This window comes from Nerophis lumbriciformis, linkage group LG32, assembly GCF_033978685.3.
Source record: "Nerophis lumbriciformis linkage group LG32, RoL_Nlum_v2.1, whole genome shotgun sequence".
NCBI classification, from domain to species: domain Eukaryota; kingdom Metazoa; phylum Chordata; class Actinopteri; order Syngnathiformes; family Syngnathidae; genus Nerophis; species Nerophis lumbriciformis.
This window is the reverse complement of record NC_084579.2, coordinates 14,868,728-14,889,433: the sequence shown is the minus strand read 5'-3', so window position 1 is coordinate 14,889,433 and position 20,706 is coordinate 14,868,728. Positions and strand designations below refer to the sequence as shown.

At 36.6% G+C, this 20,706-nt stretch overlaps 1 protein-coding gene across 1 annotated transcript in view; it reads right to left on the bottom strand.

The window, feature by feature from the left end:
- Positions 1 to 5,422, bottom strand: part of pappaa (pregnancy-associated plasma protein A, pappalysin 1a) — a 288,874-nt gene extending 283,452 nt beyond the window's left edge. The window contains exon 1 of the mRNA XM_061927311.1: positions 4,291 to 5,422. Coding sequence (XP_061783295.1) covers positions 4,291 to 4,681 — 391 coding nt within the window. The 5' untranslated portion in view covers positions 4,682 to 5,422. The remainder of the gene's footprint in view (positions 1 to 4,290) is intronic.
- Positions 5,423 to 20,706: the final 15,284 nt, after the last annotated feature.

Sequence of the window (20,706 nt, the reverse complement as noted above, 5' to 3'; positions counted from 1 at the left end):
GTTGGGTTCCGCCGTTGATTTGACCTTCAAATTTTGGTCATTTCCCGACCAATATTCTACAACACAAATACAACGTTGCAACAACATGCTTTTTGACAACGATTCTTCAATGTAAGGTTGTGACGTTGATTTGACCCCTTGAAATTCGGTAATTTCCCAACCAACAACGTGGATCCAACGTTAGACACCAAAGATGTCTCAATTAACAAATACAACTACCGTATTTTTCGGACTATAAGTCGCAGTTTTTTTCATAGTTTGGCCGGGGGAGCGACTTATGTGTGAAATTATTAACACACTACCGTAAAATATCAAATAATATTATTTAGCTCATTCACGTAAGAGACTAGACGTATAAGATTTCATGGGATTTAGCGATTAGGAGTGACAGATTGTTTGGTAAACGTATAGCATGTTCTATATGTTATAGTTATTTACCACAATATGTTACGTTAACATACCAGGCACGTTCTCAGTTGGTTATTTATGCCTCATATAACGTACACTTATTCAGCCTGTTGTTCACTATTCTTTATTTATTTTAAATTGCCTTTCAAATGTCTATTCTTGGTGTTGGCTTTTATCAAATAGATTTCCCCAAAAAATGCGACTTATACTCCAGTGCGACTTATATATGTTTTTTTCCTTCTTTATTGTGCATTTTCGGCCGGTGCGACTTATACTCCGGAGCGACTTATACTCCGAAAAATACAGTATTTTGCGACCTTGTTTCAAAGTCAGTTTTAAAGAAGAATAATTTGTAAAAAGCACTTTACATTGAGTAAATAACCTCAAAGTGCTACAGTGTATTAAAAAAAATAAAATAAAAAGATAATAAAAATAAAAACTAGAAAAGCCAAATAACTATAACTAGTATGCATATATCTAAAAAAATGCTTTTTTAAAAAGAAGGGTTTTCAAGCCTTTTTTTAAAAGCATCCACAGTCTGTGGTGCCCTCAGGTGGTCAGGGACAGCGTTCCACAGACTGGGAGCGGCGGAGCAGAAAGCCCGGTCTCCCATTGTTCGTAGCTTTGTCCTCGGAGGTTGGAGGAGGTTAGCCTGTCCGGGAGCGGAGGTGTCGAGTGGAGGATTTGGGGGTGAGTAGTTATTTGAGGTAGAGGGGGGCATTTCCATGGAGGCACTGGTGGGTTAGTAAATAAATAAATGATAAATGGGTTGTACTTGTATAGCGCTTTTCTACGGGAGACTTTGTATAATATAGAATACAATATTAATATATACAAACCCCGTTTCCATATGAGTTGGGAAATTGTCTTAGATGTAAATACAAACGGAATACAATGATTTGCAAATCATTTTCAACCCATATTCAGTTGAATATGCTACAAAGACAACATATTTGATGTTCAAACTGATAAACTTTTTTTTTTTTTTTGCAAATAATCATTAACTTTAGAATTTGATGCCAGCAACACGTGACAAAGAAGTTGGGAAAGGTGGCAATAAATACTGATAAAGTTGAGGAATGCTCATCAAACGCTTATTTGGAACATCCCACAGGTGAACAGGCAAATTGGGAACAGGTGGGTGCCATGATTGGGTATAAAAGTAGATTTCACCATCTACGGTCCGTAATATCATCAAAGGGTTCAGAGAATCTGGAGAAATCACTGCACGTAAGCAGCTAAGCCTGTGACCTTTGATCCCTCAGGCTGTACTGCATCAACAAGCGACATCGGTGTGTAAAGGATATCACCACGTGGGCTCAGGAACACTTCAGAAACCCACTGTCAGTAACTACAGTTGGTCGCTACATCTGTAAGTGCAAGTTAAAACTCTCCTATGCAAGGCGAAAAACGTTTATCAACAACACCCAGAAACGCCGTCAGTTTCGCTGGGCCTGAGCTCATCTAAGATGGACTGATACAAAGTGGAGAAGTGTTCTGTGGTCTGACAAGTCCACATTTCAAATTGTTTTTGGAAACTGTGGATGTCGTGTCCTCCGGACCAAAGAGGAAAAGAACCATCCGGATTGTTATAGGCGCAAAGTTGAAAAGCCAGCATCTGTGATGGTATGGGGCTGTGTTAGTGCCATGGGTAACTTACACATCTGTGAAGGCGCCATTAATGCTGAAAGGTACATACAGGTTTTGGAGCAACATATGTTGCCATCCAAGCAACGTTACCATGGACGCCCCTGCTTATTTCAGCAAGACAATGCCAAGCCACGTGTTACATCAACGTGGCTTCTTAGTAAAAGAGTGCGGGTACTACACTGGCCTGCCTGTAGTCCAGACCTGTCTCCCATTGAAAATGTGTGGCGCATTATGAAGCCTAAAATACCACAACGGAGACCCCCGGACTGTTGAACAACTTAAGCTGTACATCAAGCAAGAATGGGAAAGAATTCCACCTGAGAAGCTTAAATAAATGTGTCTCCTCAGTTCCCAAACGTTTATTGAGTGTTGTTAAAAGGAAAGGCCATGTAACACAGTGCGTGTTGCAGCCATAAAATTCTAAGTTAATTATTATTTGCAAAAAAATTTAAGTTTATGAGTTTGAAAATCAAATAATTTGTCTTTCTAGTGCATTCAATTGAATATGGGTTGAAAAGGATTTGCAAATCATTGTATTCCGTTTATATTTACATCTAACACAATTTCCCAACTCATATGGAAACGGGGTTTGTATATAGAATCAATGCACAATGTCTTGTGCGTGCTGGTCTGCCTTGTTTTTAATGAATACTTAGGCCTACTACGCTACTGTACTTTGAGGTTGATCATTATGGTGGCACTTAGCGAGCCAAGTGTTTTCTGGTGTGGTACTTGGTGAAAAAAATTCTGAGAACCACTTCACTAGAGTGTAAGACTTAAGCCCCTTCACAAGGGCAGGGGGTCGCTAGATTCGGTATTTTGGACCTAAAAAAAAAAAAAAAAGGGTCTAAATACTCGACCGGTCAGGTTGCATGATGCATTTGCACGCGGACCAGCCAGAAATGTTCAAGAGCGCCGAGGTGACTCGTTTCTTCTGTCAGTCTGTGACGGCACGCACGTCCCCCCCCCAACTTTCCAAAAGACACCGAAAACAACAACAACAGAAGTCAACCGGTCAAAAATAAGAAACTTTAGAAGACTGCATGGATGGAATTTGAAAAAAAAAAAACACACACACACACATAGACAGGAAAAAGAGAAGCTGCATTGGTCAAAACAAGCCAGGCTACAAAACAGCTGCTGCAAACAAGCCAGTGGATCAAAACAAGAGGATGGGATTTTTTTGTGTGTGTGTGTGTGTGTTTTAGATTTAAAAGATTAAGCTTTATTGGGAATGTTTGGCCTTCTTATTTGTTCTCTTTGGGGGTTACTGTAATAGTGAGAGACGGCAAAAAAAAAAAAAAAAATACCCTCAATATCAATTCATTTTAATTCATCTAAAAGTCCCTCACTGCTTCCTGGGCCATGTTTGTACTTGTTATTGTCATTAACACACTCTTACAATCATCCCCTCCCTCCCCTCTTTTTATGCCTTTGCAGAGCATCTCCCTGCCAACTGGCTGCTCTGTAAAGTGTGGTCGGCAAACACAACACACACCACAGTGGTTATTTAGGCAAATGTGCGAAGGCAGACAGATAGATGGGAATTAAAAAAAAAAAAAAAAAAAAAAAAAAAAAGGCAGTGAGTAAATTTGCTCATATGGTCGCGCTAGAGCCCTCCAGTGTGTATGCTTGGAGGGGAGGTAGCGGGTTCATTCCAGTTCAATTCGGTTCAAATGCAAGCAAGCCATCTGCACAACAGCACGGGCAGGTGACGTGTGTGCGTGTGCGCGCAACGCTCCCTTTCGGCGGGAGGAAGCAACGCACTGTAAATTGGTTTAACACCTCTGCGCTTTTACGCATGGCCGCAGACTACAGTGGACAAGCCCCCTAAAACCCCGCCTTCTCACCTCCATGCATCATCGGTATCTATTATACACTTGATTTAATTACCTCTATTAAGGGTTTTTTTGCCCCGGTTGGAAGCGACGCTTGTGCGTAAAGTTGGGATTTTATTTTATTTTTTTTGTATTTTTTTTGCGCAAAAACCCTGCAGGAATAAAGGTGCCCGATTCGACCTGTCCATGAGCGCGCCTCCACTTCTGACGTGCAAACTTCTGACCATTACATCATAGTTTTAAAATACATTGGAACGCACCAGCTGATGCGCACCCACGCCCGCGGCTGGATGACGCAAGAAAAAACAAAGTTGTGGAGTGAAATCCGACATTTACGCAAAAACTGCCAAAAATAAAAATAAAATAGATAAGTAAAATGATTTGGAATCAATACCTGCGATGACAGTAGGCGAGCGCTGGCCCCCCTCCGGCTTGATCCACATCTCGAGTGTGAAGTTCCCCCGTGGGATCTCCACGCCGGGCTTTAACCGGAGCTGGTCGCCCCTGCCGGTGAAATAGACAGCCTTCCCCCGCTCGGGGGAGCTCACCTCCGGCTGCGAGGAGCGCCGACGCTGCCGCAGCCCCCGGCGCTCCAAGCCGGCCAAGGAGCGCTTGCCCCGGGGCAGACGCGTGGCGCAAGCCCCCGGGAGGGCGGCTCTCGCCTCCCTCAAGCGCACCAAGTCCCGCTTGGATCTGCCTTTCCTCCGGACCGTCCCGCACTCTGATCCAAAGCAGAGGATGAGGATCACCAGGCAGGGCAGCCAGGGTGATGTCCAAAGTTTCATTCTGTGCGAAAAGCGCCACTCAAATGTGACATCCAAAATGGAAAAAAAACAAAACAAAAACAAAATATACAGTCCACACTTTCTCTTCTTTTTTTTTTGGAGTCCTTCCTTTTTCTTTATATTTGCCAGCCACGACCCCCTCTCTTCTTAAGCAAAACTACTGTGGAGACATTGAAGGGACACGGGAATATTTGATTCATGCATGTGTTCCACGGTGCCTTTTCAATGGGTCCCATTTAGCCAAAGGGATGACTAATAACTAATCAATCAAGGAGAGGGGGGTACTGGCCGATGCCCCCCCTCATCCTCCCCCCCTTTTGGACGCTAGTAGGAGTTACTTGCAGAGATCCACAGTTGTCACACCTTCTTTCTCCTGCCCCTCTCCTCTTTTTTTCTTTCTTTTTTTTATCCCACCCTTAAAACGGAATAAGACATTTCAGCAATTAAAAGGCGTGGAAAAGTGACAGCGAACCGACCTCTCATATTTATTTAAAAAAAAAAAAAAAAAAAAAAAAAAAGTTCCAATTGTGAGGGACGGGGTTGGGGGGGTTGAGAAATCCAAACTTCCTTAAAGGAGGTGTTGCAGGAGAAAAAAAAAAAAGAAAAGTTGCAGAGAGAGAGAGAGAGGGAGAGAGAGTGGGGGCGCAAAGCTGCAGCATCGCCGTCCGTCCTCCCGCGCGTAAAAGCGGACACGTTTGTGCGCACTAGTCGCTCCTTGCTCGCCGAGCCCTCCAAGTGTATGCGTGCGTGTGCGTGCGTGTGCATGTGTGTGTGTGTGTGTGTGTATTCTGAAAGAACAACTCATGTTTCAAATGTTCCGGGTTTGTGTATTGAATGTGTGTGGTTTTATCCCCCCTCCTTTCTCCCTCCTCAAAGTGGGAAGTCACACACACACACACACACACACACGCACACACTCTCTCTCTCTCTCACACACACCAAAAACACACACATGTGGGCAGGTAACTGACTGACTGTCCACTGCATGCCGAGATACGCTGGTGTTTACTCTGTAGGCGTGTGTGCGGCACCCCCCTGGTGGTCACAACCTGAACTGATAATTTGTATTTTTATTTTTATTTTTTAAGTCAATTTGTCTGCCATAATAAATAACACATTTTTTGCCTCTATTTAAAAAGCACGCGATCCATATGTTTTTTTTTTTTTGAAAGTTTTGAAAATAATATACCGTGTAAAGGAGTCTTAGGCAACTGTTTCATTTTATTTTTAGAGTGCTTTAATAACATTAATGGACCTTTTGGCCCCGTTTACACCGCACACCAAATCTGATTTTGTTGCCCTTAAGTGACACGGATCGGATATTGTTTTGCCAGTCCAAACCCTCCAAAGTGCTTCAACCCTGATCTATTCGCATCAGATCTGTCCAAGCAATATATATATATATATATATATATATATATATATATATATATATATATATATATATATATATATATATATATAAACAGTACATTCGCATCAGATCTGTCCAAGCAATATATATATATATATATATATATATATATATATATATATATATATATATATATGTATAAACAGTACAGGCCAAAAGTTTTGGACACACCTTCTCATTTCAATGCATTTTCTTTATTTTCATGAATGAGAATGTGTGTCCAAACTTTATATATATATATATATATATACATCCATCCATTTTCTACCGCTTATTCCCTTTGGGGTCGCGGGGGGCGCTGGAGCCTATCTCAGCTACAATCGGGCGGAAGGCGGGGTACACCCTGGACAAGTCGCCACCTCATCACAGGGCCAACACAGATAGACAGACAACATTCACACTCACATCCACACACTAGGGCCAATTTAGTGTTGCCAATCAACCTATCCCCAGGTGCATGTCTTTGGAGGTGGGAGGAATCCGGAGTACCCGGAGGGAACCCACGCAGTCACGGGGAGAACATGCAAACTCCACACAGAAAGATCCCGAGGCCGGGATTGAAGTCACGACTACTCAGGACCTTTGTATTGTGAGGCAGACTCACTAACCCCTCTCCCACCGTGCTGCCCTTATATATATATATATATATATATATATATATATATATATATATATATATATATATATATATACTGTACATATATATAGTAAATAGTAAATGAGTTGTACGTTTTTCTACCTTTTTAAGGAACTCAAAGCGCTTTGACACTATTTCCACATTCACTCATTCACACACACACACACTCACACACTGATGGCGGGAGCTGCCATGCACGGCCCATCAGGAGCAAGGATGAAGTGTCTTGCTCAAGGACACAACGGACGTGACTAGGATGGTAGAAGGTGGGGATTGAACCAGTAACCCTCAGATTGCTGGCACGGCCACTACCCCGTATATATATATATATATATATATATATATATATATATATATATATATATATATATATATATATATATATATATATATATATATGTGTGTATGTACAATACAGGCCAAAAGTTTGGACACACCTTCTCCTCATTCAATGCGTTTTCTTTATTTTCATGACTATTTACATTGTAGATTGTCACAGAAGGCATCAAAACTATGAATGAACACATGTGGAGTTATGCACTTAACAAAAAAAAGGTGAAATAACTGAAACAAAAAATTGGCGTTCTCTCCATGAGCTTCAGGAGGAAGTCACCTGAAATGGGTTTCACTTCACAGGTGTGCTTGAAGCCCATCGAGAGAATGCCAAGAGTGTGCAAAGCAGTAATCCGAGCAAAGGGTGGCTATTTTGAAGAAACTAGAATATAAAACCTGATTATTTCACCTTTTTTTTGTGGAGTACATAACTCCACATGTGTTCATTCATAGTTTTGATGCCTTCAGTGACAATCTACAATGTAAATAGTCATGAAAATAAAGAAAACGCATTGAATGAGGAGAAGGTGTGTCCAAACTTTTGGCCTGTACTGTACATATATATATATATATATATATATATATACATATACATAGTCTTTTTGTGTCAAACAAAGGCCAGGGGGGGCAGCTCGTTTAAGGTGGCCTGGAAATAATGTTTAAATAAATCACATAATCTTACTTACTGAATGTATATCAGTTCTTTCCATTTTGTCAGAAGAATATCAGCATACAATTGCATAAACTATTATCTGATCACGTGAAAAACACATTAACATATACAATATATCTATATATATTTTGATGTTCAAAATGATGGATAACTTTCATTTAAAATTAAAAGCCAGGCTGACAAGCAGATATTTAATTTAAAGAATTAAAAAATTAAAAAATAAAATATATATATATATATACATATATATATATATATATATATATATATATATATATATATATATATATATATATATATATATATATATATATATATATACATACACACACATATATACACATATATATATATATATATATATATATATATATATTTATTTTATTTTTTTATTTTTTAATTCTTTAAATTAAATATCTGCTTGTCAGCCTGGCTTTTAATTTTAAATGAAAGTTATCCATCATTTTGAACATCAAAAAAATTGCAACGAGGCAATTGTGTAAAAATGTTATGAGGCGATTATACAGTATATTGAATTTCATAAATATTGACTGTAACATATATAGTGGCCCTCGGTGAAAACAAGTTTGACACCCTTGCCATAGGAAATAATGTAGTCAGTTCCAAGGTCAAGCTCTCACCATCATAAATTAAATTGTTTTGTTTTGTTTTCTTAGGAAAACATGCTCAAGTGTGAAAATGAGTAGGCCAAATTTAATATGGAATGTAAAAACAACTTTGATCACACGCTACGACGCACAAAGTGTTACCGCTTTGTGTGGCTTGCTTTCTTTTTAATCCTTGTATGTGTACTCTTCTTCTCTTGTCACACTCTTTTTCATTGCCTCAAAGGGGTCATATAGTGATTTTTTTTTCTACATTTAAAACACTTCCTTGTGGTGGTGGTTCTTTGGTAAAAATGTTTTACAGACCATCTTCAAGCTGCTCTTGACCATCTCTGTGGGCAGTCTTATTTACGTGCCTCCATTTCGACTGCGCCTTCTCCCCATCAACCATGTTGTACTTTTTAGCGCGTTCATATAGAGCTTACTGACAGATATAAGTAAGAACTATATGCTACTTTGTATTAGAAATGGCAACAGCGGAGGATGCATGTGCATGTACGAGCCAGTCTGCCCCACAACAGGAGGATGGAGAGAAAAGAGCTTTTTGACTACAGTGTCAGACAACAGTGGTGCACTTACGCAAAGCTCTTAGGTACATCTCTACCAAATATGGAGATATCCACTAACGGCAAATTGGGGAAAATGTCACAAATTGGGGAAAATGCCAAACCACTTAATTGATAACAAGTACAAAAGAGGTGCACACTGGCATATTTAAAGAAGGATTTTACGTGTATACCAGCTGTCACCATGGACACACTGATTTCCGTCTTGGCATCATATGCTCCAACCTGTAATGTTTTGTTATGTTGATGAACATGCAGCACACAACACACATATAACGTGTATATATATATATATATATATATATATATATATATATATATATATATATATATATATATATAGTATATATATATATATATATATAGTATATATATATATATATGTCTATATATATATATATATATATATATATATATATATATATATATATATATATATATATATATATATATAGTATATATATATATATATACAATATATATATATATATACACATATATACTGTATATATATCATATATACAGCATATACAGTATATATATATATATATATATATATATATATATATATATATATATATATATATATATATATATATATATATATGGAGGCTATTTCATCCCTACAGGCCTGTTTCGCAGGATAAAGATCAGGGAAACCTGTGAAACAGGCTTGTAGGGATGAAATAGCCTCTGTGTTTTTCCTGACGTAACGTATAACCACTCTACTCCTGTATTGAGCACTGTATAACGGATAAACCACAGAAACCTTGACTATATATATATATATATATATGTATATACGTTAGATCAGGAAAAACACAGAGGCTGTTTCATCCCTACAAGCCTGTTTCGCAGGATGAAGATCAGGGAAACCTGTGAAACAGGCTTGTAGGGATAAAATAGCCTTCTTGTTTTTCCTGACCTAACGTATATTTCGCTCTACCCCGATATTTAGCACTGTATAACGGATAAACCACAGAAACCTTGACTCTATATACAGTATATATATATATATATACAGTATATATATATATATATATATATATATATATATATATATATATATATATATATATATATATATATATATATATATATATACGTCAGATCAGGAAAAACACAGGCTGTTTCATCCCTTATAAGCCTGTTTCGCAGGATGAAGATCAGGGAAACCTGTGAAACAGGCTTGTAGGGATAAAATAGCCTTTGTGTTTTTCCTGACCTAACGTATATTCCGCTCTACCCCGATATTTAGCACTGTATAACAGATTAACCACAGAAACCTCGACTCTATATACAGTATATATATATATATATATATATATATATATATATATATATATATATACGTTAGATCAGAAAAAACACAGAGGCTATATCATCCCTACAAGCCTGTTTCGCAGGTTTTATAAAATCCCTTGACGAGCAGGGAAACCTGCGAAACAGACTTGTAGGGATGATGTAGCCTCTGTGTATTTTCTGACCTCACATTTATTCCGCTCTACCCCGGTGTTGAGCCTTGTATAATATATATATATATATATATATATATATATATATATATATATATATATATATGTATATATATATATAAATATATATAGCTGTCAAATTTAACGCGATAATAATGCGTTAAATACGTTTGTATATGAGTTCCTTTACCAGCGCTCATTTCCTTAATTCACGATTAACACCCATGCATCCTGACTTCTTTTTGCATCCAGTTACTGCTGAGCCAAAAGTGAGAGAATAGCTAGAAAAAATGCACAGAGAAAATGATACATTATGTAAATCTCAGAGTAGAAGGCCATGGCAAGCTATTGTCCTGACAAGGGAAGACAATTTTATCTTCGATCACCTTGAGACGACAACAGAGAGGTGGAGCCTCACTTACGTGTTTACATTGTTATGTTATGTCATGTTATTTTCATTCATTATGCGCCCCCCAACCAACTGTTACATCAGTAGAGTTAGAGAAACAGTTGAGTGCATTGATAACATAAAACTTACATTGTTATACTAATTACTTTAGTAAGATGGAACAAAAGCTGAAGTCAAAAAATGTCAAAACACCTCTTCTCACACACTTCCGGCTTCACAGTAACAGCGCAACAAGTCACATCCAGACTAACTACCATAACAAAATGAAAAATGTCTTATATTACGATGATGCTTTGTCAAAAGAGGTTTCCTGTGGTATTTCTATCTAAATAAATGTTCTCTGGCAGATTGAAATAAAATGCCTATTATTTTATAACAAGGTCTGATTGATAGTCCTCAATGACAGACTATCTAGGAGGCTGAATATTAAATGTTATTAATGAAGAGAGAAGGTTAAAAAAGTGTCATGCAGAGATATGAATACCATTAACTTGTACAACATGTAATGTACAGAATATCAGAAGCATTTATTCAGCTCGAAGTATTTACATGACCAAACATCTTTGACCATTAGAGCATGATCGTAGCAATCTACATTTTGTGGTATTAATGCGTGAAACTGGTATCTAAACATAGCGTAGCTCCTCCTCTGAATGCAAGTGCTCCTACAGCAGAAATAAAATCTCTGTATTCCTTCAAAATACTAAATCTGGCAAGACACCAATGCATTGCAGGTTTTGTTTTTTTAACTGTCATTCAAAGCGTGTTTATGTCCTGTTTAAAAAAAGTATAATGTTTAAAACACATTTCATTAAAACAAACTAAATGTCCAGTCATGGTAATAAAAACTGTCCAGGGTACCCTTTTTAATGATGAAAAATCATATATATCTGCGATTGATCGTGATTAATTGTGTGTTAAGTATGAGCACAGTACAATTAATCGTGATTAAATATTTTAATCAGTTGACAACCCTAATATTTTACAACATAATCAAATTGTATCTTTTGAAAGGAAAGTTGCATGTTAAAAGTGTCCTGTTTTTTGGGGGGCCAAGCACCAATTCAAATGATTTCAATTTGTTTCAATAAGTGATATTGATTTGACTGTCTTGAGTTAAGAGCACCGCCGCAAAAGCAATTAAGCTCTGAAAGTTGAGGTACTACTGCATTAAGTGTATCTCCATAGACTTTACATAGGAAACAATTAAGCTCTTAAGTTGAGGTACTCCTGTATGTAGTCTATCTCCAAGGACTTAACATAGGAAACAATTGAGCTCTTAAGTTGAGGTACTACTGTATGTAGTGTATCTCCATGGACTTTACATAGGAAATAATTAAGCTCTTAAGTGGAGGTACTCCTGTATGTAGTGTATCTCCATGGACTTTACATAGGAAACAGTCAAGCTCTTAAGTCGAGGTACTACTATATGTAATGTATCTACATAGACTTTACATAGGAAACAATTAAGCTCTTAAGTTGAGGTACTACTATATGTAGTGCATCTCCATAAACTTTCCATAGGAAACAATTAAGCTCTTAAGTTTAGGTACTCCTGTATGTAGTGTATATCCATGGACTTTATATAGGAAACAAGCAAGCTCTTAAGTTGAGGTCCTACTGTATGTAGAGCATCTCCATGGACTTTACATAGGAAATAATTAAGCTCTTAAGTTGAGGTACTACTATATCAAATCAAATCAACTTTATTTATAAATGTAGTGTATCTCGATGGACTTTACATAGGAAACAATTAAGCTCTTAAGTTGAGGTACTCCTGTATGTAGTGTATCTCCATGGACTTTACATAGGAAACAATTAAGCTCTTAAGTTGAGGTACTACTGTATGTAGAGTATCTACATGGACTTTACATAGGAAATAATTAAGCTCTTAAGTTGATGTACTACTATATGTAATGTATCTACATAGACTTTACATAGGAAACAAATAAGCTCTTAAGTTGAGGTACTCCTGTATGTATTGTATCTCAATGGACTTCACTTGGAAACAATCAAGCTCTTAAGTTGAGGTACTACTATATGTAGTGCATCTCCATGAACTTTCCATAGGAAACAATTTAGCTCTTAAGTTGAGGTACTACTATATGTAGTGTTTCTCCGTGTACTTTACATAAGAAACAATTAAGCTCTTAAGTTGAGGTACTACTATATGTAGTGCATCTCCATGAACTTTCCATAGGAAACAATTTAGCTCTTAAGTTGAGGTACTACTATATGTAGTGTTTCTCCGTGTACTTTACATAAGAAACAATTAAGCTCTTAAGTTGAGGTACTACTATATGTAGTGTATCTCCATGGACTTTACATAGGAAACAATTAAGCTCTTAAGTTGAGGTACTACTATATGTAGTGTATCTCCATGGACTTTACATAGGAAAGAATTAAGCTCTTAAGTTGAGGTACTCCTGTATGTAGTCTATCTCCATGGACTTTACATAGGAAACAATTAAGCTCTTAAGTTGAGGTACTACTGTATGTAGTATATCTCGATGGACTTTACATAAGAAAGAATTAAGCTCTTAGGTTGAGGTAGTACTGTATATAATGTATCTCCATGGACTTTACATAGGAAACAATTAAGCACTTAAGTTGAGGTACTATTATACGTAGTGTATCTCCATGGACTTTACATAGGAAACAATTAAGCTCTTAAGTTGAGGTACTATCATACGTAGTGTATCTCCATGGACTTTACATAGGAAACAATTAAGCTCTTAAGTTGAGGTACTACTATATGTGGTGTATCTCCATGGACTTTACATAAGAAACAATTAAGCTCTTAAGTTGAGGTACTACTGTATGTAGAGTATCTACATGGACTTTACATAGGAAATAATTAACATCTTAAGTTGAGGTACTACTATATGTAATGTGTCTACATAGACTTTACATAGGAAACAATTAAGCTCTTAAGTTGAGGTCCTACTGTATGTAGAGTATCTCCATGAACTTTACATAGGAAACAATTAAGCTCTTAAGTTGAGGTACTACTGTATATAGTCTATCTCCATGGACTTTACATAGGAAACAATTAAGCTCTGAAGTTGAGGTACTACTGTATATAGTCTATCTCAATGGACTTTACATAGAAAACAATTAAGCTCTTAAATTGAGGTACTACTCTATGTAGTGTATCTCCATGGACTTTACATAGGAAACAATTAAGCTCTTAAGTTGAGGTCCTACTGTATGTAGAGTATCTCCATGAACTTTACATAGGAAACAATTAAGCTCTTAAGTTCAGGTACTACTGTATATAGTCTATCTCCATGGACTTTACATAGGAAACAATTAAGCTCTTAAGTTGAGGTACTACTGTATATAATCTATCTCAATGGACTTTACATAGAAAACAATTAAGCTCTTAAGTTGAGGTACTACTCTATGTAGTGTATCTCCATGGACTTTGCATAGGAAACAATTAAGCTCTTAAGTTGAGGTCCTACTGTATGTAGAGTATCTCCATGGACTTTCCATAGGAAACAAATAAGCTCTTAAGTTGAGGTACTCCTGTATGTAGTCTATCTCCATGGACTTTACATAGGAAACAATTAAGCTCTTAAGTTGAGGTCCTACTGTATGTAGTGTATCTCCATGGACTTTACATAGGAAACAATTTAGCTCTTAAGTTGTGGTACTCCTGTATGTAGTGTATCTCCGTGGACCTTACATAGGAAACATTTTAGCTCTTAAGTTGAGGTACTCCTGTATGTAGTGTATCTCAATGGACTTCACTTGGAAACAATCAAGCTCTTAAGTTGAGGTACTACTATATGTAGTGCATCTCCATGAACTTTCCATAGGAAACAATTTAGCTCTTAAATTGAGGTACTACTATATGTAGTGTTTCTCCGTGTACTTTACATAGGAAACAAATAAGCTCTTAAGTTGAGGTCCTACTGTATGTAGTGTATCTCCATGGACTTTACATAGGAAACAATTTAGCTCTTAAGTTGAGGTACTCCTGTATGTAGTGTATCTCAATGGACTTTACTTGGAAACAATCAAGCTCTTAAGTTGAGGTACTACTATATGTAGTACATCTCCATGAACTTTCCATAGGAAACAATTTAGCTCTTAAGTTGAGGTACTACTATATGTAGTGTTTCTCAGTGTACTTTACATAGGAAACAATTAAGCTCTTAAGTTGAGGTACTACTATATGTAGTGTATCTCCATGGACTTTACATAGGAAACAATTAAGCTCTTAAGCTGAGGTCCTACTGTATGTAGAGTATCTCCATCAACTTTACATAGGAAACAATTAAGCTCTTAAGTTGAGGTACTACTGTATATAGTCTATCTCCATGGACTTTACATAGGAAACAATTAAGCTCTTAAGTTGAGGTACTACTCTATGTAGTGTATCTCCATAGACTTTACATAGGAAACAATTAAGCTCTTAAGTTGAGGTCCTACTGTATGTAGAGTATTTCCATGGACTTTCCATAGGAAACAAATAAGCTCTTAAGTTGAGGTACTCCTGTATGTAGTCTATCTACATGGACTTTACATAGGAAATAATTAAGCTCTTTAGTTGAGGTCCTACTGTATGTAGTGTATCTCCATGGACTTTACATAGGAAACAATTAAGCTCTTAAGTTGAGGTACTACTATATGTAGTGTATCTCCATGGACTTTACATAGGAAACAATTAAGCTCTTAAGTTGAGGTACTACTGTATGTAGTGTATCTCCATGGACTTTACATAGGAAACAATTAAGCTCTTAAGTTGAGGTCCTACTGTATGTAGAGTATCTCCATGAACTTTACATAGGAAACAATTAAGCTCTTAAGTTGAGGTACTACTGTATATAGTCTATCTCCATGGACTTTACATAGGAAACAATTAAGCTCTTAAGTTGAGGTACTACTGTATATAGTCTATCTCAATGGACTTTACATAGAAAACAATTAAGCTCTTAAGTTGAGGTACTACTCTATGTAGTGTATCTCCATGGACTTTACATAGGAAACAATTAAGCTCTTAAGTTGAGGTCCTACTGTATGTAGAGTATTTCCATGGACTTTCCATAGGAAACAAATAAGCTCTTAAGTTGAGGTACTCCTGTATGTAGTCTATCTACATGGACTTTACATAGGAAATAATTAAGCTCTTAAGTTGAGGTCCTACTGTATGTAGTGTATCTCCATGGACTTTACATAGGAAACAATTAAGCTCTTAAGTTGAGGTACTACTATATGTAGTGTATCTCCATGGACTTTACATAGGAAACAAGTAAGCTCTTAAGTTGAGGTACTACTGTATGTGGTGTATCTCCATGGACTTTACATAGTAAACAATCAAGCTCTTAAGTTGAGGTACTACTGTATGTAGTGTATCTCCATGGACTTTACATAGGAAACAATTAAGCTCTTAAGTTGAGGTACTACTGTATGTAGTGTATCTCCATGGACTTTACATAGGAAACAATTAAGCTCTTAAGTTGAGGTACTACTGTATATAGTGTATCTCCATGGACTTTACATAGGAAACAATTAAGCTCTTAAGTTGATGTACTACTATATGTAATGCACCTACATAGACTTTACATAGGAAACAATTAAGCTCTTTAGTTGAGGTACTACTATATGTAGAGTATCTCCATGGACTTTACATAGGAAACAATTAAGCTCTTTAGTTGAGGTGCTACTATATGTAGTGTTTCTCCGTGTACTTTACATAGGAAACAATTAAGCTCTTAAGTTGAGGTACTTCTGTATCTCCATGGACTTTACATAGGAAACAAATAAGCTCTTAAGTTGAGGTACTCCTGTATGTAGAATATCTCCATGGACTTTACATAGGAAACAATCAAGCTCTTAAGTTGAGGTACTACTGTATGTAGTGTAGCTCCATGGACTTTACATAAGAAACAATTAAGCTCTTAAGTTGAGGTACTACTGTATGTAGAGTATCTCCATGGACTTTCCATAGGAAACAATTTAGCTCTTAAATTGAGGTACTACTATACATAGTGCATCTCCATGGACTTTCCATAGGAAACAATTAAGCTCTTAAGTTGAGGTACTACTGTATATAGTCTAACTCCATGGACTTTACATAGGAAACATGGGACGTGTCTTTCCAAGGAGACCGTCGTGTGGAATGTGCCTTGCAGCTGTTTGTTTGTAAAAGTGAGCTTCCACCTGCCATAAAGGCAAGAAGGAACAAACACTCAAATATTTGCCTTCTTCCTTTCTTGCGTTGTTGCGACTTTGGCCCACATATTTCCCTTTGTGTCCTCAGCCAGGGTGGGCGGATGGTGGGTTGTCCTCTGCAGGGGAGTAGGGGGTTGTGACATATCGACATATTGAGAAAGTATATGAAAAAAAAGCCGATTTTATTGAATTAGATCTCATTAGCTTGTGCGAGTGTGCCCATTGTTACGCGATCATTGTTATGCAAAGAGACGCTTTGGACTTTTCAGCCACTCTCGTGGGGGGGGGGGGGGGATAAAAGGGTCTTACACCGTCTCTCGTGGTTACACAAGAGGATCCGTGGTTATTTCAGGACGTTGACGGTTTTAACCTAAAGACTCACAGGTGTTACAGAGTCAGGGCCACGAACCCAAGAAAGCTGCCGTGCTGCTCACAGAAGGGCCGGTGGAGTGTTAAAAAAAAAAAAAAAAAAAAAACTGTGGTCATTGCTCTCACTTTGTGTTTAGAGAAAAGCGCTTGCGGCGGCACGGTCCCAATAATCCCACTGCGTCATCCCACCGAGCCACTGTGGAGCAGCAGCAGATAAATAGGGGAAAAAACACGCTCCTTTAATCCATTAATGCACTGAGCTTAATCTGTGACTGTTTTAAAAGCGCAAACCTCAAGGCTTTTCCCTCCTAAAAAAAAAAAAAAAAAAAAAAAAAAAAAAAAGGATGATCTTGCAAGATTTGCTTCCAAGTGTCAACATCTTGAAGAGGAGCACCGGTGAATATCGAATATTTTTTGCACAGAATTCCATGATGGCTGCCAGGCTCCTCTTTCTAAACATAATGCCGTTAGAGAATAACCCATTAAGGCTCTTAAGAATATAATCCCACCTACAAACTGTAACAGATCGAACTTTCAGCCGTTCCGTGAAAACTGTCACGCAGGGCCGTTTTTTTCTTTCTTTCTTCAATTTATTACGTTCGCTCGAAAAGAAAACCACTTTCCCGCGCCCGGCGAGCGCTTCCCAGGTGTTGTTTGTTACTTTTAATCAAATGGCGAAAGATTACGGAAAATGTATACGTTCGCAATAAAACGGGTTTAATCTTTTCTAATGCTTTCGACAGCTGTCATTTTTTTATGCGCTTAGCATGGAAGGGCAGCCAGTTTAGATGTAACACCGAAGTATTTATACACGGCAGTACACACGCTGGTCCGGCCAGGGAGGAGAAAATTACTGAATGCTTCTGCTTTAGAATGCTTCCTGCCGCCGTGGAAGAAAATCTGTCGTTTTTTTCCCCAAATGACCATACCTTTTTTTTTTTCTCAAAAAGAAGGACTTCGGAAAAACACCCGAATAAAAATCAACAAATTTGAGAATACATTATTCATTCCACTTATAGTGGTATTATTTTAATTTAATTTAATTTAATTTGCTGTAAAAGCGACTGCAGATTTTACGGTAAAAAAAAAAAAAAAAAAATCCGGAATCTCCCTCGCTTCACCTTTACCGTAAAAATAACTGTAGTGCCGTTTATCAATTTATAGTAATTTGCTGTTAAAAAATAATAATAATTGCGGATTTTACGGTAAAACAGTGACAGCTCAGTCGCTTGATTTTTACTGTAAAAATTACAGTAGTACCGTTTTTCAGTTCAGAGTGCTGTAAAAGCAACTGCAGATTTTACGGTAAAAAAAAAGAGCCGGAAGCTTACCTTTAACGTAAAAATAACTGTGGTGCCGTTTTTCAATTTACAGTAATTTGCTGTAAAAGCAATTGCAGATTTTACGGTAAAAAAAAAAAGCCGGAAGCTCCCTCACTTCACCTTTACCGTAAAAATAACTGGAGTGCCGTTTTTCAATTTACAGTAATTTGCTGTAAAAGCGACTGCAGATTTTATGGTAAAAAAAAAAGCCGGAAGCTCCCTCACTTCACCTTTACCGTAAAAATAACTGTAGTGCCTTTTCAATTTACAGTAATTTGCTGTAAAAAAAAAAAAATAGCGGATTTTACGGTAAAACAGTGGCCGCTCAGTCGCTTGACTTTGACTGTAAAAATAACAGTGGTAACGTTTTTCAATTTACAGTAATTTACTGTAAAATTATCGTAGTTTTTACGATAAATCAGTGGCAGCTCAGTCGCTTGACTTTTACTGTAAAAATAACAGTTGTACCGTTTTTCAGTTCAGAGTAATATGCTGTAAAAGCAGCTGCAGATTTTACGGTAAAAAAAACAGCCGGAAGCTTACCTTTACCATAAAAATAACTGTGGCGCCGTTTTTTCAATTTACAGTAATTTGCTGTAAAAGCCAGTGCAGATTTTACGGTAAAAAAAAAAGCCGAAATCTCCCTCACTACACCGTTACCGTAAAAATAACTGCGGTGCCGTTTTTCAATTTATAGTAATTTGCTGTAAAAAAAAAATGCGGATTTTACGGTAAAACAGTGGCAACTCAGTCGCTTGACTTTGACTGTAAAAATAACAGTGGTATCGTTTTTCAATTTATAGTAATTTACTGTAAAATTATCGTAGTCTTTACGTAAATCAGTGGCAGCTCAGTCGCTTGACTTTCACTGTATGAATAACAGTAGTACCGTTTTTCAATATAGAGTAATTTGCTGTAAAAGCAACTGCAGATTTTACGGTAAAAAAAAGAGCCGGAAATGTACCTTTACTGTAAAAATAACTGTAGTGATGTTTTTCAATTCATAGTAATTTGCTGTAAAAGCGCCTGCAGATTTTACGGTAAAAAAAAAAAAAAGCCGGAAGCTCCCTCGCTTCACCTTTACCGTAAAAATAACTGTAGTGCCGTTTTTCAACTCACAGTAATTTGCTGTAAAAAAAATAATTGCGGATTTTACGGTAAAACAGTGGCAGCTCACTCGCTTGACTTTGACTGTAAAAATAACAGTGGTAACGTTTTTCAATTTACAGTAATTTACTGTAAAATTATCGTAGTTTTTACGATAAAACAGTGGCAGCTTAGTTGCTTGACTTTCACTGTATGAATAACAGTAGTACCGTTTTTCAGTTTAGAGTCATTTTCTGTAAAAGCAACTGCAGATTTTACAGTAAAAAAAAGAGCTGGAAGCTTACCTTTACCGTAAAAATAACTGCGGTGCCGTTTTTCAATTTACAGTAATTTGCTATAAAAACGATCAAAGATTTTACGGTAAAACAGTGGCAGCTCAGTCGCTTGACTTTTGCCGTAAAACTAACTGTGGTACCTTTTTTCAAATTAAAATACATTTAATTTTAATTGCAATTATTTATTATTCATTTATTTCAGACAACAAATCCAACATAATTTGCATAACCACAATTCAAAGAGAATATGTTATATTAAACATAATATTATATTATAATATTGAGGTCAGAAGAAAAATATATACCATATTTTTTTAATCAGCAAATTTAACAATTTTAAATCATTCAGCAATTTTTTTATTTTATTTTTTTGCCAGCAAAAATATTTTAGTGACGGTTGAATACAAAAATATGTAGTTTTATTTGTTTTAAATTAGGTTAGTTAAATTAAGTAATGTGTTGATTACTTGGGGGAGAAATACATTTGAATTTAATTACATTTGTTTATTATTTATTTGTATATATATATATATATATATATATATATATATTTGTGTTTTTATTTTTATTTAAACTTTTAATTTTTTGGGACCTAAATACTTTTTATTACTCTTTGAATCGTGTTGATGAAAAAAA